At 45.0% G+C, this 23,065-nt stretch overlaps 10 protein-coding genes across 10 annotated transcripts; 3 read left to right on the top strand and 7 right to left on the bottom strand.

Moving 5' to 3' along the window:
* Positions 1 to 34: 34 nt before the first annotated feature.
* V1516DRAFT_476452 (ER-golgi trafficking TRAPP I complex 85 kDa subunit-domain-containing protein) lies at positions 35 to 2,573 on the bottom strand. The gene is made up of 2 exons (XM_066919082.1): positions 1,300 to 2,573; positions 35 to 1,247 (listed from the first exon to the last, which is right to left on the bottom strand). The coding sequence occupies exons 1-2, from the start codon at positions 2,343 to 2,345 to the stop codon at positions 122 to 124; spliced, it is 2,172 nt and encodes a 723-aa protein (XP_066776257.1). The 5' UTR covers positions 2,346 to 2,573; the 3' UTR covers positions 35 to 121.
* A 129-nt stretch (positions 2,574 to 2,702) lies between these two features.
* Positions 2,703 to 3,752, bottom strand: V1516DRAFT_626740 (tetrapyrrole methylase; the record flags this gene model as incomplete). Its single annotated transcript, XM_066919759.1, has 4 exons — positions 2,703 to 3,109; positions 3,161 to 3,390; positions 3,439 to 3,563; positions 3,615 to 3,752. The coding sequence occupies 4 exons, from the start codon at positions 3,750 to 3,752 to the stop codon at positions 2,703 to 2,705; spliced, it is 900 nt and encodes a 299-aa protein (XP_066776256.1).
* A 58-nt stretch (positions 3,753 to 3,810) lies between these two features.
* V1516DRAFT_678683 (uncharacterized protein) lies at positions 3,811 to 4,984 on the bottom strand. Its single transcript, XM_066922791.1, has 2 exons — positions 4,123 to 4,984; positions 3,811 to 4,075 (listed from the first exon to the last, which is right to left on the bottom strand). The coding sequence occupies exons 1-2, from the start codon at positions 4,963 to 4,965 to the stop codon at positions 3,902 to 3,904; spliced, it is 1,017 nt and encodes a 338-aa protein (XP_066776255.1). The 5' UTR covers positions 4,966 to 4,984; the 3' UTR covers positions 3,811 to 3,901.
* Positions 4,800 to 8,324, top strand: V1516DRAFT_678681 (NRDE-2, necessary for RNA interference-domain-containing protein). Its single transcript, XM_066922790.1, has 3 exons — positions 4,800 to 5,139; positions 5,190 to 7,986; positions 8,042 to 8,324. Exons 1-3 carry the CDS (start codon positions 5,119 to 5,121, stop codon positions 8,218 to 8,220), a joined length of 2,997 nt encoding a protein of 998 aa, XP_066776254.1. The 5' UTR covers positions 4,800 to 5,118; the 3' UTR covers positions 8,221 to 8,324.
* V1516DRAFT_678679 (D-arabinono-1,4-lactone oxidase-domain-containing protein) lies at positions 7,902 to 9,996 on the bottom strand. Its single transcript, XM_066922789.1, has one exon. It carries the CDS (start codon positions 9,938 to 9,940, stop codon positions 8,252 to 8,254), a length of 1,689 nt encoding a protein of 562 aa, XP_066776253.1. The 5' UTR covers positions 9,941 to 9,996; the 3' UTR covers positions 7,902 to 8,251.
* A 195-nt stretch (positions 9,997 to 10,191) lies between these two features.
* On the top strand, positions 10,192 to 10,952 carry V1516DRAFT_627596 (ADP-ribosylation factor family-domain-containing protein; the record flags this gene model as incomplete). The annotated part of the gene is made up of 3 exons (XM_066919798.1): positions 10,192 to 10,256; positions 10,328 to 10,664; positions 10,797 to 10,952. 3 exons carry the CDS (start codon positions 10,192 to 10,194, stop codon positions 10,950 to 10,952), a joined length of 558 nt encoding a protein of 185 aa, XP_066776252.1.
* A 420-nt stretch (positions 10,953 to 11,372) lies between these two features.
* On the top strand, positions 11,373 to 12,935 carry V1516DRAFT_476529 (glycoside hydrolase). The gene has a single exon (XM_066919084.1). It carries the CDS (start codon positions 11,513 to 11,515, stop codon positions 12,737 to 12,739), a length of 1,227 nt encoding a protein of 408 aa, XP_066776251.1. The 5' UTR covers positions 11,373 to 11,512; the 3' UTR covers positions 12,740 to 12,935.
* On the bottom strand, positions 12,732 to 14,287 carry V1516DRAFT_678676 (Dihydroorotate dehydrogenase-domain-containing protein). Its single transcript, XM_066922788.1, has one exon. It carries the CDS (start codon positions 14,113 to 14,115, stop codon positions 12,790 to 12,792), a length of 1,326 nt encoding a protein of 441 aa, XP_066776250.1. The 5' UTR covers positions 14,116 to 14,287; the 3' UTR covers positions 12,732 to 12,789.
* Positions 14,288 to 14,393: 106 nt separating this feature from the next.
* V1516DRAFT_678675 (mitochondrial inner membrane protein-domain-containing protein) lies at positions 14,394 to 16,392 on the bottom strand. The gene is made up of 2 exons (XM_066922787.1): positions 16,165 to 16,392; positions 14,394 to 16,098 (listed from the first exon to the last, which is right to left on the bottom strand). Exons 1-2 carry the CDS (start codon positions 16,237 to 16,239, stop codon positions 14,455 to 14,457), a joined length of 1,719 nt encoding a protein of 572 aa, XP_066776249.1. The 5' UTR covers positions 16,240 to 16,392; the 3' UTR covers positions 14,394 to 14,454.
* Positions 16,393 to 16,761: 369 nt separating this feature from the next.
* Positions 16,762 to 22,986, bottom strand: V1516DRAFT_713137 (uncharacterized protein). Its single transcript, XM_066924303.1, has 5 exons — positions 21,129 to 22,986; positions 17,448 to 21,080; positions 17,237 to 17,398; positions 17,018 to 17,177; positions 16,762 to 16,967 (listed from the first exon to the last, which is right to left on the bottom strand). Exons 1-5 carry the CDS (start codon positions 22,765 to 22,767, stop codon positions 16,931 to 16,933), a joined length of 5,631 nt encoding a protein of 1,876 aa, XP_066776248.1. The 5' UTR covers positions 22,768 to 22,986; the 3' UTR covers positions 16,762 to 16,930.
* Between the last annotated feature and the right edge of the window lie 79 nt (positions 22,987 to 23,065).

Raw genomic sequence — 23,065 nt, 5'->3', positions numbered from 1 at the left:
CGAGATAAATAAAAGTCTACGGCATAAGTCGTTTTAGTATTTATATAATATAAATTACTTTGATCTATTTGAAGAATGTATACTATTTATATAATATAAATTACTTTGATCTATTTGATAATTACTCCGCACTATCATACATGACCATCGACTGCGTAGACTGTCGAAGGTCATACATCAACGAGCCAGGCTTCATAGTCCAGTCAAGGTTGTCGTACACGGTTTCACCAGCTTCGTCGAGACATTGCATGGCGTGCTGTTTTTTATCGAGCGCGACCCACTCTTTCGCCGCAACCAGCTGCCAGAAGGCAGCTTTCCGCATCCGATTGCCCCATCCTTGGGATCCGATCCCGCGCCGGATCGCGTAGCAGGTACTTACTCTTTCAATAACCAGCGCATGGGCTAAGTTACCCATAAGTTTTTCGCTGACAGCCTTCATTAGCCATCTAGCCGCATCGTCAGCAGCACCACCTCCTCGCGACCGAAGTAGTTCTGAAGTGACCATGATCGTTCGCAGCGCATAGGTCGGCAGCGCACATCGGGAAATGTATGAATAAGTTGCCGAATCAAGCAACGGCTCAAGAGTTTCCGTCCGAGCTTTCGAGCTTAGTGGAACTCCACTGAGAATCAAACTTGCTGCAGCCATTTCTTGCGCTCCAGCATGATACATCCACGCTTTATCGTTCAAAAAATCCTTCCGTAATATATCATACGTACTCTGCGCCAGTTTCCAATCGCGGATCATAAACGCATAATCGGCCAACTTGCGCATCTGTGCTTCCGCAGTATGAAATGAGTACGAGCCCGTCGTGGAATCGTAGTTGCCGGAGACACTGCTCGTGCCTCCAGGACCAGAAGAGTTTGCCGGTCTCGAGTTCGAGCTCAGAAATCGCCGTGATGCAGAAAAAAACCTACCCGCAAGCCCTCGTCGACTGGACGCGATCTGATCATTCCAAGTATTTATGCATCTTTCCATGAAAGGGACTAAACTTTGCACAGTCATATCTCGAATAAAAGTTCGCAAATTGCTAGCATCACTTTCGAAAATATATTTTTGGTCAGTATTCAGCGCTCGCAACATGCCTATCTCTTCACTTGCACTGATCCATTCAGAATGGTAAAAGGGAATAATAGGCTCCGAAAGATCGTCAGTTGCTGAACCCATAGTAGCCATTTTGGACCGCAAACGAACCATATGGCAATGGATTCCAAAATGACGCTTCATTCTTTCAAACAATGCCTGTGATCTGATTTTCCTTGCATTAGCCAGGTTTAAATGAAAACTATGATTGCTCTTACTTGTCCAGCTCGCTTTGATCCTCGTCATGAACAAGAACATAATATCGTAAATAGTCCTTACTGATATACGCTGGCAGCTGCACATCGTTCCCTTCACGATATAGCATTGATAAGGTTTCGATAGGTTGTGGATTCCGGGAAGAAATAAATATTACGGCTGCGACGGGATGTGAAAATGTTTCATGAGCAGAAACGGGAGGAGAAGCCAGCATTTTTTGAAAACACTTTGAATAGATCGTCTCGTGAAGTGCTTGAGGAGACAGTGGGCTAGGCGACGTGCCATTAGAAGACATCGCAAAAAAGCGAGGATTTTGCGCCAAGTATAAGTTTAATAGACTATCGATATCATCGATGTCGAAGCAATCGAGACCAGAACCGGCAGGAATAGGAACTGGTGCGGTAAACGTAGATGTCCGACTGTTACTGCGCGACCTCCTACGCGGAGACACTGGAGACGAAGCTGTGGTCGAAATAGGAGAAAGCGTCGACGAACTGTGTAAAACACCAGCAGAATGAGCGGGCAGGCTCGACTTCGAAGTCGTCATGAAATCAGAAGAGACGAACCGTAGTCCGAAATCATCGAGTTGAGTGGGTATTCCCTGGGATCCATGAACTGTGACTGTTCCTGAAACTGTGTCACCGAATGGTTTGAGCAATTCCAGAATCGATGAGAAACCTTTTTCACTAGCAAACTCGTCGGCATCGGTTGACGCAAACACCGCTATTCGAGGGGCAAATGACCGCGCTATCAAAGAAGCGACTGAGGACAAATTATTCGGCGCACTCGCGTTGTTCGGCGACAGTGGTCCGGTCGGTACAGTAGAATGCCCAGTCAAGAAGGAAGAAACCGACAATGATATTGACGGAGCAGGAGAGCTGTTCGACGAAGTGATTTGAGCAACTGGCGTCGAAGGTGTACTTGCGATTGAAGGAGGTCCGGTAGTAGCCTGTTTGGAACGAGGACTCCCCGCACCAACGAAATCAGCCTGATCCAGTCCCTGACTCAGTCCCCTCGGATTCGATGTTTCCGATGCTGGACTTGACATTTGTAGTTCTGTTTCTATAGGCTTGATTTCAACAGTGATCCAAGAAGATTCATCACTTCCTCAGATCTGAGCTGGCGCTTGCTTGATTTGCGCAATGGGAATGATTCTAGAGAAAGTAGATTTCAGTGAACACGATCTAATTCAACTTCTTTGCACTGCGAAAATCCAACTGTTCTGATGTCAAGTCACCAAAAAGAGAACAACAAGAAAAGGTACTTCCGAGGCTATGAATTTGGCGGCCAGCAAACGGTGCGGCAGCAATTTATTTATACCACACATACCATGAATTAATTACGAAACACTACTTTTTTACACCAAATCAAACCATAAACAGATTTAAAACTTCAGTTGATCGAGTTAATTATCTTCTTCATCTTCAACAAAAGGGGCAATTTTCGCTTTAGCTGCTTCGACCTCCGTCGCAACGTCTGCTTTATACTTTTGCTTATCTTGAGCAAACTCAAGAAGATATTCAATTTCCATTTCATGAGTTCGATGACCGAGAATGACTAGCGAATGAAGTGGATTACCACTCTCCAAATTTGCAAGTTCACTTAAAGTCGCTGCGACAAATGTCTGTTGCGGAGATCCGAGACGCGACACAGCTACGCACGGTGTATCAGGTGAATATACATTTTCTCCACGCATTTGCTCTATTTCTAGAAGTTGTGATGCAGCGGTCTCAATACTCATGTATCTTGGTGGTTCATATATCAGTCTTCCTCGTGCCATGTTTTCAAAGCTCTGCTCTTTGACTTTGATGTCTACAAAAGTCATTAGTCCATGCCCATAATAGACAGTGCCAACAAACATACCTAGAAGAACCAAGGTATGCAAACCGATATCTCTGTTTTCCTTGATTCGATCGTAGAAACTGTCCGGTTTCCAGTTATCTAAAAAGAACACCAAGGATACAGTCTGCCCGAAATTATATAGCTGTAGTCCACATGCTCCTACAGCGTTCATGATTGACGCGTTATGAATGGCTTCGACTTTAATTCCGAGTTCTCGAGCGCGTATTACTAAATCTGTATGGGTTGTGGCACTGAATTGTTAAAACAGCCAGATGAACAAAAGTAGACGCAGAACATACCCAAACGGATCTCCGACGACACAGAAAGAAATATCGTTCTGATCAGCTCCTTTCAGAATTGAATCGCTGTCGCTTTCAACTAGTTCCCGGTCGGCTAAAATTACCTCGCGACCATAGAATGATTCCTACAGATAAGTCAATACGAAAGAGTGGTCCAGTACTTCTTTCTAACCCACCAGATCCTCTTTCGATGCAGCCATCAGAATACTTGTGTAGGCTTCTAAATACACTCGTTTGCTCTTTCGAACGACGTTCAGTCCGCGAACGGTAATGTCTTCGACGGATGACAATCCAAGTCCAATCAAGTAAAGCATTTTTATATAACCGTATTAATCTCTATTACTCTCTATTGTATATAGTATGGTTTTTCGTCGTTCTCTACTACCAAATAATCAAAATCCGAAAAACCTGCCCAACTCTAAATGACCCCTGATTCTATCACCCAAACCGGCTCCCGCTGAAGCTACGCGGACGACTTGATCCAACCAACAACTTTGTCAGCGACAAATTTGCTCTCCTTTACGCAAAACGAGTGCGAGCACTTCTCATCCGCAGACGCGACGTGCAGTTCTACGTTGTCGAGTGATGAATGCGCTGCCAGAAGCTCAGCCCGCGTAGAATCAGCTATCCAATGATCCTGCACTAGTTAGAAGGATTCAAAATCATGCACTTCGATGTACTCACTTTATTTGCAAAAAAGGCAACGATCTTTCCCGGCCCAGAGCGATTAGTTGATGCAGACCAGTTTCCGCTCCAGAAAATTGTGTCTAGATCCTCGGTTTCTGCCTTAACATATTCCATCTCCTCGCCGGCCAGGGACAGGCACTGATACACGACAGACTGTGACGAAACCAGACTCCTAGTCGCCTGCAGAGCATGAATAGGTGGTGATCGCATGACCAGCTTGATTGCCCAATTGACAACAAAGTCGGGAAAATATCTGGTGAAATAAAATGCGAACGAAGACGCCAGAATTGCTAGCGGGATCTTTCTCTCCAGAGCCAAAAACTTGACTCCGTTGCTGCTCTTGCTGATGTCCTTGATTGTAGGAAACAGTAAAATTGATTGTGAGACATTAATTGGGTAAGATTGCTGGCGCAGTTGAAGGATTAGATGCTGAATCATCCAGCAGCCAATACTGTGTCCAACCAAAACCACTTGTTTGTCTGCTCCCTCAGTCCCAAAGTAACCGTGCAGCCTTGACAGCGAGACCAGAGCCTCCAGCTTATGAGATACCTGGTCGTGTAGGCCATAGCATACTATGTTTTGAGGATCTGCATATTTCAGCTTTGTCGTAACAACATCACATCCCGCTTGTGATACGCAGACGATTCTCCAGCCGGGCAATTTTTCGCGGATCATGGACAGAAAGGGAACATAGTAGGTCGGCAGACCTGGATTACCAGGAATCAAAAAGACCATTCCTACTTCCTTCTGAACTGAGTCAAAAAAAAGTGGCTCCACATCATAGATCAACGTTGGATACTTGCTTTGAAGCTGTTTCAGGACGAAAACCGTTTCATCCATCCTTTGTTCAACCTATCCTCCGCAGAGCTATACTAAAATCCTGTTCTGGTTGTGTGAGACCCTTCTATGGCGGGGAAGATCACGTGTACAAACAGATTTGCGACGTGACTTTTGAAGGTGCCATGCAATCTTTGGCGCAGTTCCGTGCGTCCAATGTCGGACCAAACTGAAGAGGTGAGATGCCGTGATAGTGGCGATGACATGGCTGTCCGCTAACGAGATAGTCGACTTCGAGTCGAGCTGTGCCAAAGTTCAGTTTCAACGCTGGATCTTTAGATACTAGACGAGGAAGCAGAAGCCATCGGGCTAACGAAAATCGGGCTTCAGATATTCACAGACACCATTATAAACACCAATACAGACATAAATATGGCTCAGTTAGAACAGATAAGTTGGAGAAAAACAACGAATTAGACTCAAATGATCGTGGAGATCGGCATACAGAAAGTTCTTCCTTAAGACATCATACAACCAAGCAGAGGACTACAATTCATTCTCAACCAGAAGGCATCAGTTCAAACCCGCCACCATCAAAATTCAACCCACGAAAGCAAGAATGGCTTCATTTTGTGAGTAAACGCAACACCATCATGCCAGGTCGTCTTCTGCCAGATATATCAGCTCAGACGCCCTCTGACGAGCTATATTTGCAAGATACCACCTTCCATCCAGATTTAGTAAACCTAGGAAGAACTTATCGGAGTCCAAAATTCTTTCGATTCGGTAATGGAAAAGTACTTGGCCTTGATCCATATCTTCGGATTTCTTGTGGTGATAAGGGTGGACTCCATGATTCCTCTCGTTTTGGTATCGATGTCGTCGAGAAAGATCACGGTGATTTCGAACCCAACTCCGAATATTCATGGGTTTTGTCGAAGGATGTGCGAAAATTCAAATACAGCCAGAGCGATGTTCTAATAACGTCTTTGGATTTCATACCACTTTCTCGACAGGCCATGCAAAATCACTCTAAACTGCCGGTCCATTCGATATTGGCCGCAGAAGATTTCCGATCTGGTGATTCAGACTCAGAAGAGTCAAATGATTCGGACATTCAACCATTTTCTGCAAATAGAATTACCGACTTGACTCGATTAGCGGAAAGTTTCCCGACCGATTCTCGCGGCTGGCATTCGCTCGCTAACGCTATGATTGCAACTCTGCCGCCCGAGGCATCACAAATTCGCAGGGCTGAAATAGGTCTCTCGGTATATAAAAGGGCCATTTCCATGGCTCCCGATGCAGCTCCGTTACATATTGAATACTTATCTTTTTACGAACAGGTTCATGGTAAATATCAGGCGTCTAAAAAATGGTCCGATACCCTCTCAGCATTTCCCGATTTAAATGAAATACAAATGGCTTGGATAGACTTCTTGATTCGAGATTCCACTAACTTTGATTTTGATAAGATTCGGGAGCATATAATAGCCATTTTCAAACGAATTGCTCGTCAAATTGCAAGCAATAGTGAATTTTCATTGGTGATAATACTAGGACGATTTTGTGAAATAGCAATACAGGCTGGGTACCCTGAACTTTCAATAAGCATTATCCAGTTCATCATATACTACAATTTTCAAACACCAGCTGGTTCACTTGAAGCTTGTTTTGAAAGGGGAACATATCGTATTGGGGCACTTAGAGAAAATCAAATCTCTCAAACTAATTTGAATATTATTGATGGTTCTTGGATCGATCAAGAAGTTTTAGCAAGTCACAGACTGATGCCGACAATATTTAATGAGATAAATGTCGATGATCCTACTTCCGATCCCTTCCGTGTGGTTATATTTTCAGATATCGAGCCTTTTATCTACAGGTTCGAAGCCCCGCAGTCATTGGCAAATTTAGTCTATACGTGTTTGAAGGTTCTGGGATATCAGGTCTCTTTAAGCATACCCTATCCTGATCGTTGGCCCGTGGAGTTTTCGTTACCTGAGAAATTGTCGGTGAATAAAATTGATTTCAAAGCCGACCTACTTGATACCAATTTCGCGTGCAATTTTGTCGAGACTCTGATTGATTTCATTGCAGATGAAAGCCGACTCGATGACTGCATTGCTGAATCTCTATTAGAAACTTGTCTTACTTGTTTGTATTCTACAGCCGACCCAAAGTACGTGGCCGAGATCTGTAAGCGTGTATTAGACAAGAAGCGCACGAGCTTGAGATTGTGGTGTATTTATTCAGAGCTCATCTGGCACCAAGATATGAAGAGAGCAGAAGAAGTGTTATCTAAGGCAGTACAATACTTTCATGATTCGAAAAACCGTGTTTTGCTTTGGCGGAAGTGGGCTGGTTTATTATCTCTTGACCGGTTGTCTGAGGAAACGGAGCTGTCTCAGAATATATTTGCAAAGATTTTGGACCCAGACCACCAGACGCAGAAAGGTATACTTGTTTCCGAGTTTGTTTCCCTGAAGGATAATCAGAACGTCGAACTTGCAGAAGCTGCACTGGAATGTCTAAGTCTATGGTACTACACTGATCCCTCATCAGGTTATCGCAACATCGATCAATCTCTAGAGATTCTCCGAGATGGTATTGAAGAGCTGCTTGCTAAAAATGGAACGATTAAAGACAGATTTGATCTTTTTTGCTCCCGGTTACTCGTTTTCGATAGTCAATTTTCGCGCCTGAGAAAGGTGGCGGTGCTTCGAACCCAACTTGAATCCTGCATAGCAGCTAATCCATACTCAACACAGTATCTGATATGGTATATCAACAACGAGTTGCCGTTCCGAATGGAATACCATACTCGAGGTATATTTGAAAATTTAGTTTTCAGTGGATCGGCCACTCCGGTCAAGGTATGGTGCATTGCAATTTCATACGAGAGGCAGTACGGAAATATGCACTCTGCTAGAAGTATGTATGTTCGTGCGCTTGCCAGTATTTCAGGACGAAGATGTATTGGGCTATGGCTTGATTATGTTAAATATTTGTACGACAATGGTATGAAGACTGATGCGAAGGCGATCTTGATTCGCGGCATCATGGAATGTCCATGGAGTAAAGGTATGTCAGTTTGTACATGCATTACCGCATGATATGGTACTAATTACTTGCTTAGAACTTATTATGGCAGCTTTGTATACGTACAAAGACAGTATGGCAACATTGGAGTTGCGCAATTTTGCTGACTTACTTATGCAGCGAGGTCTTCGAATTAGAACTGAAATACCACCCAACGAGTACAATCTAACAGAACTTGGACAGCAGGACCCACATATATCAGATGAATCAGAATAATTTTTTTCGAATCAACTAAATCCATACATAATTACAAAATGCCATTACGAACTGACCAATCCTTGCCACCGATAAACACTCCCGCTGGATCCAAGTCCTGGCGCAACTTCTTGAAGAGCATTCCATCATCACCGTACCACTTTTCGAAAACGCCGGCAATACCGACCATTTGTCCATCAGCCTTAGGCTTCTTTTCTTCTTGAGCGGTCAATTCTGGCCCGGCTGGGCCAATAAAGTTCTTCGCCCAGTGGGGCCGACCGCTATAGTTGGCCATGATTTCTTCAAATTCGGAGTACCATTGGCCAATCGGAGGTGAGAGCCCAAAAGGCCGATACATAGTTGCATTGATATATAACGTGAGATCGTTAACCGAAACAGGCTTGGTGAAGTCAGGATTCGGTAAGATCGACGGCGCGTAGTCAAGCAGCGGCCGTACAAGATTTCCAGGTATTGCGCCGACTCCATTGTTTGCATCACGGATCGTGAGTGGAGACAAAGTTGTAGCTAATTTTGGGTCTGGAACGGAACAGTTTGAGACTCTTACTTCAATAGGCGCATGAACATAATATTCGCGCTTTTTGCTAGCTGCGGAAACTATATCGTCGATTTTCTGAAGAATCTCGATTCCATCTCGGAGTGGGACACCCCACTCGTTGACAAATTGTCGGAATAGACAGTCCATATTTAGACCTTCAACGGAATTCTGCACTGCCTCGTCCAATGCTGGACCAGTAGTGTCGTATGTCTGCGTAGATCCATACTGACGATTAAACACGAATCGCTCAACAGAAGGCATGGCAGGCGGATAAATTTTGACTGCAAACCACAGCATGAGTTCGTATAGCTTCCGACCGAGCCAGGTGCCGTAGAAGGAGAATCTAGGTTTAGAAAGAGATTTGTCGGACTTTTCTGCACGCCATAGTACACATTTTCGTGAATATGGAAACCACCAAACACGAACATATTCTTTTGATGTCCACAACGATTGCCAGTCTTGAAGGAGACGGTCGAAATCGATGATCTCCTGGACAGAGTGGATAGTAAACGAGGGAATGACTCTAAATGTCAGATGGGTGACGATGCCAAGTTTGCCTAGAGAGAGCAAGGCCGCCCGGAATAGAAGAGGTTCTTCATTCGGAGATATAGTACGCAGTGAACCAGAAGCAGTGAGTAAGGTGATGTTGACAACCTGCTGTGCTAAAGGGCCGTGAAACGCTGACGAACCATGGGTGCCAGTCGAGATCAAGCCTGCGACAGATTGCTCTGAGATGGAACCAAGGTTTTGCAGCGCCAGTCCTTTGGCAGCTAGGGCGGCATGAAGCTCGTAGACTCTGATTCCGGCCTCTACACGAACGTCGGTGTAGACCACCTTGGATGGGTCGTCGAATGAACTAGGACCCGGTTGAAATGACAAGACGCTATTGAGATTGTCGAGATTGACAATCCATCCGCCAGGCGAGACCATCGTGATATCAGACGGCGAATGTCCCGAGCCCACGACCGTGATTGTTTTACGAGAGATACGCGCTTCATTGACGATATCCACAAGCTCATCAATGGACTTCGGTTGCAAATATAAACTCGGTCTGCAGACGAACGTGCGTGCCCATGTAGAGTGGACATGAGTATGGGCGCATGGAACAGCGGATAGCTGCGAGAGCGTAGTCGCCGATTTTGACGGTTCAGCTGATACTACGGAGAGTGGTAGATCAGAAGCCATCAGGACGCGAGAATCGAAGAAAAATTGGGTGGACTGGGCGGAGAAGTAACAAAGATCATAAGAATCGTGGAAGAATGAAGGACAGATTGTGGGCTCATATTCTTCTCTATGCGGCTACATTGTTCTCAGTGTAATGCTAGAAGATATTCCTAACGAGCATTTTGTCATATTCTTCGCACACTAATATTATTTCTAGAGAAATAACAACAAAATACTTTAAAAAGGCTGCAATAACTAATCAACTGGGCATAATGGGTCTTCTCACGACCTTGCGCAAACAAAAGTTGAAGGACCGAGAAATGCGAATATTGATGCTGTAAGAACAAGCTGATTTTAAACTTCATTCCTCTTGAAATTCATTCAAATAATATGCTAACATTGAAACAGCGGACTTGATAATGCAGGAAAAACTTCGATCGTGCGGGCGCTGCTTCATAAAGACGTCCGAGAGGTGACGCCGACACTTGGATTCGCCATTAGCTCAGTTCCATACGAGTCCTACACGCTAAACATCTGGGACGTCGGCGGTCAGCTGTCTCTTCGACCATTCTGGCGAAATTATTATGAGAAAACCGATGCATTAATTTGGGTTGTCGATGCGACAGCCCTAAATAGATTATCAGACTGCCGAGCAGAACTGGATGCTGTGGTTTCTGACGATAGACTGACCGGAGCCGGTCTTTTAGTGTTAGTCAATAAAATTGACGCAGTTGTACGCACGTCAGTGAATAATACAGCTAGAAGTACATCTGAGAATACAGAGATTGATGTTCAAAACAGTCAGGATAACCAAAATAGTCAAGCAGGAGCATCTACGGTAGACTCGCCGGAATACGAAGCCGATCAACAAGCACAGATTGTGGCGACGGTCAGAAAAGCACTCAATATCGACAAAATTACAAACCATACATGCAATATTATTCCTTGCAGCGCGTACTCGGGTGAAAATTTGGAATTGGCTCTGTCCTGGACAGTAGACGAGGTCAAACAGAGACTGTATATGTTTGGTTGATGGGCCGGCCAAAACTTATGTTTCTAGTTTCTCACACGACAGCTGCGCTAGGATGCAACACGCCCAGACCTTATACTGCATCAATGCTGACTTCGAGTATTTGCACGAGACTTGGATGTATTTTGCGAGCAAATGTACTCTGGTGCGATATTGGACAGCTGCACTCTCCTTGGTCCGCCTTTTTATTTTGGCTACTCCACCCCTATCATCAACAACTAAATATATGTCCACGCGTCCCTGGAACTCTCGTTTTATGTGTGCTCAGGTTCTCCATTATTGATTCAGCTCCCCTGAATGCCGTCTTCGCTTCGCATCGCCCATTGCGGCTCGCTAACTACTCTCATTCCCTCGACCCTCTCCCTTTCAGTATGCCGCCCCTGAACAGCTCTGCCCCTTATAGCTGTCGCTCATTCTGGGGTCTCTTGAGCAGCGGAATGAGTTCGTTCAGATCCGCGTCATTGCCGTGGCTCGGAACTGTTTATATGATACTCTGCGGCCGTTTTTTTTCTGTCTGTACCTGTAGGTTATCTTGTTCCTGAGCTCTCTAGCTGAGTAGCTTAATGTTTTTGCCCTTTTTATCACGCGGACGAAGGTCAGCAAAGGTCGGCCCAGGTCGACGGCGACGTCGACGAGAAGCAAATGTCAGAACTCTCGACGTTCCGACTCCAGATTTTAATGTGGTAAACCCATATTCGGCTGCAATCGGGTCCACAGACTCAATTGATCCTACCTCGAAAAGCTACACGGTCGGTGTGTATTATCCTTACTGGGCTTGTAATGTTAATCAACCGCAAGATACCATCCCATTTGATATTCTAACGCACGTCTACTATACACATATTGGCTTGAACGCGGACGGGAGCCTCTATTTACCTGTGCCTGAGCTTGGCGATGGCGATGGCAATCAACTCACCGCGGACGAGTGCATTAAGAAAGTGAAATCATCGCGGGACGATCAGAACTCAAGCGTCAAACTTATTCTCAGCGTCGGATCTGGAGACGGCAGCGCGAACTTTTCCACAGTTGCGGACGATTCAGATAGACTTGAAACATTTGCCGAGAGTTTGAAAACGCTGATTGATCACTACGGATACGATGGCGCAGATATCGACTGGGAGACACCCGAGAGCACAACTGATGGTAACAGCTATTTGCAGTTAATCAAGGCAGTTCGGCAATCGCTACCATCGAGCAATTACACGCTCTCTGCCGCCTACACCGCCACAGACGTAGCTCTCGATGAGATCGACGTGACGGCGGTGATAAGTGAGCTAGACCAGTTTCACTTGATGTCGTATGATTTTTATGGCTCATGGGTCAAAGATAGCGGTTACCACTCACAATTGTTCTCTCCGACCGTAGATGCTGATAGCGCTGCTAATGGTTTGTCGCGTTGTCTTAACTCGTCGGAGGTTGACACAGATAAAATTATAATAGGCATTCCTCTATACGCGCAAGGATTTCCGGACGTAACTGGTCCTAACGAGGAGTGGAATACAAAAGATATGCCCGATGACGGAATCCAAGTGCGATATACAGATCTAGGGATCAGCCCGTTTGATTCTAAAATAGTATATAATGAGACGGTTGTAGCAGCGAGCTATTACAACGACAGCACGAATATTTGGTATTCATTTGATAACTACAATTCTACTGCAGCAAAGGTAGATTACGTGCTGGACAACTTACTCGGAGGAGTATTCTTCTGGCAGATAACAGGCGACATGTCTGAATCTAGTGGAGGTTCGCTTGTTTCGTTGGCAAGTAGTTATTTGGGAGTGAGTTAATAAAAAAGAATAAAATTTTGATTAAAATCTGTAGACTTCTCTGTAGAAAATCATTTGTAATCGGCATTAATAATATCCGACCATTTCTGTCCATTGAGCTCAGCCTTGATTTCTTTTCGTAATCTGGCAGGCATTCCTGGTCCATCATAAGTGAATCCGGTGAGAACCTGGATACAGGTGGCGCCAGCTTTAGCAAACTCCACTGCGTCCTTCCCGGACGAGATACCACCACAGCCAATAACAGTAAAATCCAGACCTATATGCTTTCGGAGGTATCTGATTGTTCGTAACGTGGCCTCTTTGACTGGAGGACCAGAAAGCCCTCCAACCTCACGGCGAAGAGAGACGGGCGACTTCAATGACGCTGGACGAGAAATCGTCGTATTCGAAATAATGACTCCGTCAATACCTGAATTCTTAATGACGTCGGCTATGCCCGCGACCTCGGTTTCAGTCAAATCTGGTGCGACTTTGACACAAACTGGAGGTTTATTTGGCGTGGAGAGCGAATCGCGAGCTTTAAGAACAGCTGATAGCAAGCCAGCTAGTTTAGCCTCGCTCTGGAGATCGCGAAGGCCTGGCGTATTTGGACTGGAAATGTTGACTACTAGGACATCAGCGTAGTCACCAAAGGTAACTACGCCATCAACATAATCCGCAACTTCATCGCCTGTTTTATTCTTGCCCAAATTAACCGCTAAAAGTCGTCCATCTCGAAGCGAGTTGTTCGGAGGTTCAGCTGCTGATGGGTGAGTAGAAAAATAGTGCTGAAGTCGCAGACGTAGACGCACGAGGACTTTTAAATGGCCGTCAGAGTTGAACCCGTACCGGTTGATAGCTGCCTTGTCCAAGGGCAGTCTAAATAGCCGAGGTTTGGGATTACCTTCCTGAGGTTTCGGCGTAATCGAACCGACTTCAACATATGCGAACCCCATGTCGAACAGCGGATCTACAGCTTCGGCGTTCTTATCGAACCCAGCAGCTAATCCGACCGGGCTCACTAATCTTTTTCCAAACAGCGAGACAGCTAAGTCTGGGTCCTCGATCTCCGCGTTGCTGCTGCGGTCAACTGGTGCAAGTCCGGTCTTCATCAGCTCAATCGCAAACCGATGTGAAACCTCCGCGTCTGTCGTCCAGCGCAAAAACGGCATTCCCACGTATCGCAGCACTGCAGACCTAGAGTCTGTAACATAATATGCTCCAGCAGCAATGCCAACAATCAATACCGTGTTCGTAATTGCACGTCGAATCTTCCAGCCGGTAGTCGGCTCAGGTCGACGACCTCCAAATATTCCTCGCCGAGCCATTAATGTAAGTACCGTCTTACCATCGAGTCGGATGCTCAGTGGCCGGGTGTTTACACGCATGCCGTTCATGATCTCTAGCTACCGGAATAATGCAATTGCCTACGAGAGTATCTAGTTTTGATGTAGAGATGTTTCGAGATGCGAAATCTCGGAAACCCTCGGAAAATTCACCGAATTTCAAGTCGAGTGGTCGACGCTTTCGTTTGTCAAATTCAGTTTGGATTCATGTCCGCACTCAATCTCTATCCGACATTTTCGCACAAAACACATACGCTTACAAGGTTCTACTCGCCGCGCTCTGATTTGACCTTGCCTTGACTTGTAGTATTTCCCAATATGGAAATTCATCAACAAAACAAATTTATTTAGAATGTATTATTGTATCTGCATCATACATCATCGAATGCTCTATACTCGATACTGCCAAACTTTGCCTTCTTCACTAAGAACCTGGGCCAGAAACTCTACCTCACTACGCTTACGGCCTTCTTCCAGCCAGTCGTCGGCCAGTTTCTTACGCCAGCCATCGAGCATATTAACCTCCCGCACAGCTTGCTCGACATGACCTTCAAGTAAAGCTGATTCTGCACGTGCAAGAACAGATTCTACGTCCGCACCAGTAGGTTTGCCTTCTTTCTTCCACAGAAGTTTGGATAGAATCCAGGAACCTGCGAAGCCTGCAACACCCGCATTCTCAGGTACTAAACTCGCCTTGCGGATCTCGGGTGCAATCTGCTTGAATCGTGCAGCAAGCTGCTGAGGTGAAAGAACACCAGCATATGCAGATCGAGGGAAAGCGTTAATGACACTTGAAACCAACGGATCATCACCTGCTGCAATCTTGATCCGTGCAAGCAGTGGAGCCAGCGGAACGGCATAAGGAGCGGCCAGAGCGTTGACAAGAGATCCTAAAGCGAGCTGCAGCTCCGCCGTGCGCTCCGCCGTATCTAGTAGTTGATCAACCTCTTTCGACAAGACAATAGTTTCCTCATAAGATTTCTTGACTTCGGCGAGTTTGGCCAGACGGCCATTTCGCTCGGTCTCAACTTTTTCGGCAACCTGCTTCGCAAATTCGGCATCTTTCTGTGCATCGATCGCCAAGACCTCATTTTTGACTTTCGAGTTGTACACTGCCTCGAGACTATCGAGTTCTGTCTTCAAACGCGAAGCATACGTAGTTGCAAGTCTATCACGCTCCGCATAATAAGCCTCCTTCCACTTTCCTTCAAGCTCGAGAACGGCCTTCTGAAATTCCTCCTGAGATTTGGCCGCCTGCTCCACTAGTAGCGTCATTTGCGTTTCAATGGTTTTTTTAAGCTCCTGTTCGTACTCCTCCTTAACAGCTAGAAACCGCGTTGAAACTTCGCCCATGCTTGCAGCTAATGTGGCGAGGTCTGAGTCATCAACAGTGCCTTTGGTGCTGATCGCGGCGAACAACGAATTGATAGACTTGACAACACTCTCAATTGAAGGGTCTACAGTTCCATCGAAAGCAAACTTAGGAAGCTTGGGCAAAACAACTAATGGCTTTGCCGCCTCGATTTGTGCAGGCTTCACAGGTGCAGCAGGGGCGTCGGTAGTAGAGGATGAGGAAGCCGATTTAGCGGAAACATACGGCACAGATCCTTCACTTCCCGCCAATCTCCAGGTAGCACCTCCACGATGAATAGTGACACGCTTATCATCACCCTCAACAGCCTTACGTGCAACACTGGGAAATCGGCGCTGAAACTGGACCTCTTCAATAAATACAATGACAGTCTCAGCGAACGGCACGTATTCAGAAAACATGTCGTGGAAGCTATCATTATTTAGCGCAAACCAGACCCCAGACCCGTAGAGCACAGCCGTCAAAAAGGCCGTCGTGTATACAAATCTCCTAAATCTGCTTTTCTTAGGTGCTGCAGTTGCTGCGGGCGCTCCTGCAGCAGAAGTGGATAACGAAGGCGTAGAAGGAGTCGCCGGCGTCGGATCAGTCAAAGGCTTTGCGTCGGCCGGTGTCTGTTTTGGCGCGCTCGTTGGCGGAATATTGTTGACATTAGACCGCAGCGACTATTCAATATTAGCAAAGTTTTCGTAATCCTTATCACAACTCTAACAAAATTACACAATACTTACCGAAGAAGACAATAATCGTACTGTGGAAACAGTCCGAAGGCGGCTACTCGCTCGAGCAGCTGGGATCCGCAGCATATTTCTGTTGTTTTCTTTGTTGCGAATTCCTTTCCACGTAATAAAATATAAACGCTAAAGATCCCGAAAGTTCGTCGGCTCGATTGTTAAATTTGAATCCGCAGATCTGGCTTGTACTAGTCGTCTGATCCAAGCTGTTCACCGTCTTGTCTTCGAACCGTCTCGGTCCTGCACCGCAGTCTCTACATCGTGTTGCATTGGCCAATTAGCGTACAGGTATTAAGCCTAACCCTGATAATTACCTATTCGGGACGTTCATTCGCTTTCTGCTTCTAAATATCTTACTCTGAATAGATTTCCTAACCAAAGAGTTTGTAAACTTGCTATCATTTCGGTAAACATACCATACTGACAAAAAAGCTAAAGCAAAATATTGAAATATTATGTAGCGTATTATACCTGAATCCCCTGTTTCGCATTAGTTTATTTTGTCGGTAATCAACATGGAGCACAATGCTATCTTTACTATTTACTATATCTATATTCACAATAACGAATAAAAATGATATTATAGATAAAGCACTAGAAATAGTACAACAACGAGTAGCCTAAGTAAAATCTTATTCATAACCTATAGTATAACCTAAAAAAATAAATAAATTACAAACTTTACAGTAATCATGTAAGGTTCCTTTAGAACACAATATCAACCTGCCACATGGCTCTGAAACTCCTTGTAACCACTCTTGCTCTAGGAGCTGTCCGTTGCCGACAATTGATGCCAGAAACTATTCCCAAATTAGCACAATCCAAGCAGCGGTCCACACTTTTTACTCACTCTGGAACCATCAACACATAACGCTCCATAGCAGCACGGAATCGCGCCTTGTATTGCTTGGGGGTCACAATCGTAGGCACTTTCCCGCCTCCACCAACCAGTCCTTTCTCTTTCACCCAGCTCTCTAGCTTTTTATCCCATGTAAAAGTTCGCAAACAATCTGGTCGTTATCAGTTAATCAGTTCGTCGGACAACTAACAACAACATTCATAAACATACCGATAATGCCCACAACTAACTGTTGACGATCTGCATCAATTGCAATCACTAATGAATAGTCCATCACGTTCATCTTAGACAGAAACAACGTATCATTCCACAGCGATGCTCGAAGTATGTTCTTTGCAGGCTCCCGCACAAACAACGGCGACTCAAAAATGTCTACACGATTATTAACCCCAAACTTGAACACTGACTCCGTAATACTCACATTCGACCATGTTTTCGTCGAGTAGAACCTCATTCGCCCGACCTGTTTGCTCTACATGTCGATTTCTCATCGAACCCTTCAGGTCAAAAATCCGTGACAAACTCCGATCATAGAATAAATTCTCCATTACAAGAATGTCCATTTTGACTGTTTTGTTTGTAATCGGATTCCGAACCTGAACCTGATAAAATCCCATGATCTTGGCAATGACTGACGGCAGATCATCAAAGAAAACTTTTGACATGTATTCAAAATAGCTCGGCGCAAACTTGATGAAGGCGTCTAACTCGGACGGTGAAAGTTGCTTCACCACCAACCGATCATCCAACGTTTTTAAAAACGCAGATCCAGACTTTCCTCCTGTCGAATCCCATTTAACACATCGAGATAGCGATTGGATATAGCGCTCCTCACAGCCGCATAATGTCCTGAACGCATCAAACAACTCTGCATAGAAAATTTTGCAGGATAATTTCGCTGATCCTTCTCGAAACTGGTACTTTAAATGCGTTCCTGTTTCCTTGAGAAGCCATTTCCTGAGCTCTTCTCGTGATTTGGGACGCGGATCTGACGACGATGCCGCGTCGGATTTCTGTCGCGTGAAATACTCCTTGTTCGGTTGTGACGTGAGAACAGGTTCTACATCGTCCTCAGATGAACTACTATCGTACTCAGGATCATCAGACCTTCGAATTTGATGTAACTTATCCAGATAATCGGGCGTAGAAAGGCAAACCGCGATCAAGCTTGATGGCTCATCTTCTCGTACAATAACGTCCGAATCAACAAATATATGTTCTGAAGGCTGTAATGGATATTCTAAAGGTCTCCAACCACTCGCCGACCGGTCGGCCCAGAAATTCGAAAGCATGGCCATCAAGGAGATCTTCTCAGGGCCAGGCGTTGAAAGCTCTGGCTGATAGGGCTGCTCTGGCGTCTGCGCTACTGAACTATGCAGACTACTAGATTGGCCTTCCTCCTGCGCAGCTGATTGAGCTACTGAATCTTCTCCAGATTCGTCTGCTTTCAGTTCGGCAGTAACAGGGTAATCAGTAGATGCCTTGGATGCATCATAGTTGGCGGATGAACCACTCACTATTCGCTCACTTATCGAGTGAGATGATTCAAAATACGATGAAGGAGGAGGCGACGTGATTCCTGGAGATAAAACCGCTTGAGTAGGGCTAGTTGAATCCTTGAGATTGGTAAGTGCTGCATTGCGAATAGTACTAATTGAAGATGAGTTCAAACTGGTTTGACTGTCTGCACTGAAAAGGGTGGTTACATCTTCTCTAGACTCAGGCTTTTTGTCTTTTCCCGATCTGCGAAGTTCACTCCCAGTTCGTTTCACTCGGCTTCTTCTACCAATGCTACCAGCATCTAAAAACAAATCTTCGTCCGAGTTTAACCCATCATCTGATAACCCAGAGTCGTCATCGTCATCTTCTTCAACTACTGCTTCCTCGATATTTCTATATACTTCCACAATTGGCTTTGACGATCCAATTGCTCGTAAACGACTCTGTGACAGCTTTTTCCTCTCCCTAGCTCGTTCCTTCTCAAATTCTCGCGATAATTGATCGAAATGGCGTGCCAAGGAAATCACTTTACTCTGACCAACTTCTGTTCCATCCCCATTTCCTGCAACTGACATTGGTGGACCATGAACATCCGTGCCACTTCTACTCAGTTGAAGCTGACGAGCTAACTCCCTGGTTGTTGTGCCTTGTGTAAATCTCGATGCAGATTTCAACTGGCCTAACGGAGGAAGTACTAATCTGTCAGGTGCAATTTTGCGGCGAGAGCTTAGAGACCGTGAACTAGACTGTGATCTCGTAAGTGATAATCCGTTATCGGCGGTAATTATCGGTGAGGATGTGCTTGAATCTTCAGTAGAATTAGTCATCAAAGCGTCGCTTAAAGTCGCCTCTGTAACTACCGAGCTCGTATCGGACGTCGTTGTCATCGGAGCCAACCCAGAATTATCACTGGAGGAGGTAGCAGAGCTAGATTCTCTATCATCTGATTCCGCTACTGTCTCATCGAGATTGCTAACCTGGGTTAATGGAGAATTAACCCGAGGTCCGTGTGTGGATGTCTGCAATTCGGCTTTCACAGAAGATGAAAATCCAGACGAAGGGAATCCACGTAAGCTCTGCTCCATATAGATTTCAGCAGAATTTGCACTGGAATCATGACTTTCGGCAGCATACGCAATCTCCGATGATGACCCACGCTCGCTAGAAGAAGGCAAATCTGCAGTCATAACTGGCATAAGCTCAACTGCTGATCCGAGATCACTAGACGAGCCAATCTCGGCTTGGTCTTCTATCCCTAAAGGACCAGCAGAAGTATCTCGCTCCACAAAAATCTTCTTAAGCTGAATCGCGGTTAACCTTGCAATATCCTTTTCGGATGGAAAAAAGCTCCGATCAAAATCTGCAAATTCTAAATCCCACTGCACAACTCGCTCTTGAAGCGATCGAATAACGGCATTCAAAGGCAGATACTCCCTGTAAGAGGATTCCACATATATCGTTTGTAACATATCCAATAAGTCTTCTTGTTCAGAGAAAGCACGATCTCGCAACATCTCAATTCTATTGCGACACTCATCAGATTTTTCGGCAGAAGAAAATTCCTCGACTTTCACTGAGTTCAGGCGTGATACAACTGAATCAAAAAACTTCTGTGTGCGCTCTTGAATCGAACTGTATTCATCCGCCTTTAATCGCACGTCAATCTCAGGTTTCCAAATGAGGCGAGTTCGCGGAAAAGAAATATCCAGTAGTTCGATCGGTACATATTCAAATCTCACTTCAAGACCGTGTAACGAAAATACCCGAACATGATCTTTATGAATATCATGAGGACACACATCAGCTCGTAACGACAGCGGAGCAGACCAAAACGAAAGCTCCAGATACTTTCCAAAAGAATACTTCCAAGTATTTTCCGACATTGGTATGGCTGGAATAGTGGATCCACATATGTTACAATGAGACCACATCAAAATTGTGCTTTCCATTCCCGGAATTCTGCAGGGTGTTTTTAGCAGCCGAACATTGATTCTGCCATTTCCATGTACATATGATCGATAATGCTGAGACAAAAGATAGGAACAACCATCGGAACAATGCATGTCGGCGCTTTCGCAAATGCCTTCTATGAATTGACCCAAAGTGCTGTCACCATCATGATAATAATTAATAGAAACTAAATCTGGACCAGTACAAGGAGCAGTTGTAATTTCACAAATCAACGAATAAAGAATGGTTAAATGCTGATAAGCAAAAGGATCGAACAGATAATCCTCTGTCTGGGCAAAATATTGTTCCCATCGATATTTTTGCAAAGCCGAAATGTACTCCTGAGAGTCACATTCTAATTCTAAAATCCCTCGTCGAACTTGGTCCATTAATCGTTCCCCGCCGCCTGGCAGCTGATCAAGTAATTCTGGTCGGACTAAATCTAGTGGTGAAGTAGGAATTTCTGCTATATCACTATCCACAGACGTAATAGTACTGGCATCCGAATGTCCTGGAAACTGCACTACATTAATTTCTTCGTCCTGTCCTTGACTGTCCTTTTCACGGATTGAGTTGTCTATGAGATGGTCTGCATTTTCAATAGCTATAATTCATTAATATCTGCTAGACTTCTGAATTGTAAAAAACTCACTTAAAGCCTTCTCAGAATTCAAAATGACAGGTGGAATAGTAAAGTCAGTTTTGCCATTCAGAATTCGAGTGATTTTCTCCAGCTTCTGTAATCTTTTCTCAGCTTGTCGAGCCTTCAAGAGCAGATACGGCTGAGGAACATCAACAAATGGGGATGTTGATACAATACGCTCATTGTACAGTTTTGCCAGTGCATCATAATAGTCTGAAATAGCGGCGTCATTGAGCTTTCCCGAAGCGGGTACTAGGTCTTGCATTTCGTCGGATCCTGTTTGCAAAGCTTTTTGCTTCCATTTTGCCAATCCATTACTCTGAGCCTGGTCTTGAATAGCAGGAGATGGCATAAAAACAAATTCATCGCGCATAAGGCAGGTCTCCAATTTAAGATTGTAGACCATATAAATCATGAACTGAGTTATTATTTTGATTTGCAGTAAAGTGTTCATGTCTCCACCTCTGAGAACAATGGTACATCGTAGAGAGGGAGGACATCCGGAGAAACTAGCAAACGTCTTCTTCATGTTCCCATTAAATGTGTAGGTTTTGATCTCAAAATGACCGCAGCTGCCCACTTTGACCAATGAAGATGTTTCATTGCTTTCCAAATCCCTCAACAAAACTTCTGCCGAGTTAACTATTTCTGCCTGCGTCGCGCGAGCAACAGCCGTGAGAACTTTGGGACGCACATTATATAGAACAGCAATACCACATTTATCCAGCTCCTCCAGTGCATACCCAGAAATGTTATGAGCGGTCAACAAGACCTGGGGACGACGGGCCACAATAGCTCTTACCGTCCTTTCCAGCCGTTCTTTTTCCTGGCTGATAACCGATTGATCTAGTGACATGAAATGATGTACTGGCTTTTTGTAAAGGCCCCCTCTCAATTTAGACCCTGCTCCTGTAATCAAATCTCCGCTGTCATTGACAAAATGCTTCCCACCTGTGGACATGGAAACAAAAGATAAAGCGGATACCTTTGAAGGATTCAACTGGGTTTGGCCGAAATCAAGAGGAAACGAAAGAAGCATCACTCTTGGAGAATTTATTTCTCTCGGCATAGATTTGAGTGCAACGTTTTTGGTGAAGACCACGCCTGATAAATAAACTGAATCATCTGGCGTGGCTCCTAGAATGCGCTTGATCTTTACATAAGATCTCACATCAATGTCATCGCCTTGATGAACGTCGGGATCTAAATCATCTGTTGCCTGTAGCAATATCGGATGCAAAGCTTTTTCCCATTGAGAGACCATTGTCGGAGTGAGAAATTTAACTTGATTCAGCAATTGGCGTAGAAGCTGTTGAACATGGCATAGAGAAGCAGCATTTAACTCGACAGCAGGTGCCCGAGGTCCTCGTAAAGATGAAGAGCGATTAACACCGTGATGGTTCGAAATTCCAAGTCCAGCTGTAGTTCCATTGGATTTGATTACTTGCTGATTTATGTTTTGAATCCCGGATTGTGAGGTCACTCGCGAAGATGTTTGAGATATCTGAGAAGAGGTTTTGCGACGTGAGCCCGAAGCGCTTCGCGACAAATGAATCCCATGATTTATTGAAGGAGGTCTATCGAAAAAATGGCGAATAGCTGACGGCTTATCCTTTATGTGCGGAGCAGACGATGCTGTGGACGCCATGCCTCCATTATCTGATTGATTTCAGCAGCGATGGAATTGCGTCAGGTCGCAACGGTTTCGTAGTGATTTGCAACCAAAGTAGCACGGCCGTAACTGGGAAGCTATTATTATTCGGATTTGCGGTAAAGTAGACTTATGGTTGATTCAGTAATTACAAGATAGGAAACAGAATGGACTTGCATGTGGGTGATGGGCGGTTGTGTCAGGTGGGAATTTATGTTGGCCTAGTTTAGCTGAGCCACCCAGACTGTGGAGCAATCTCAGCTTATTTAAAGAGTAGTCGATAGAGCTCCAGCAC

Source organism: Lipomyces oligophaga, assembly GCF_038497815.1.
Source record: "Lipomyces oligophaga strain CBS 7107 unplaced genomic scaffold V1516scaffold_6, whole genome shotgun sequence".
NCBI classification, from domain to species: Eukaryota; Fungi; Ascomycota; class Lipomycetes; order Lipomycetales; family Lipomycetaceae; genus Lipomyces; species [Lipomyces] oligophaga.
The sequence above is the reverse complement of the archived record's forward strand: the minus strand, read 5'-3'. Positions and strand labels throughout refer to the sequence as shown.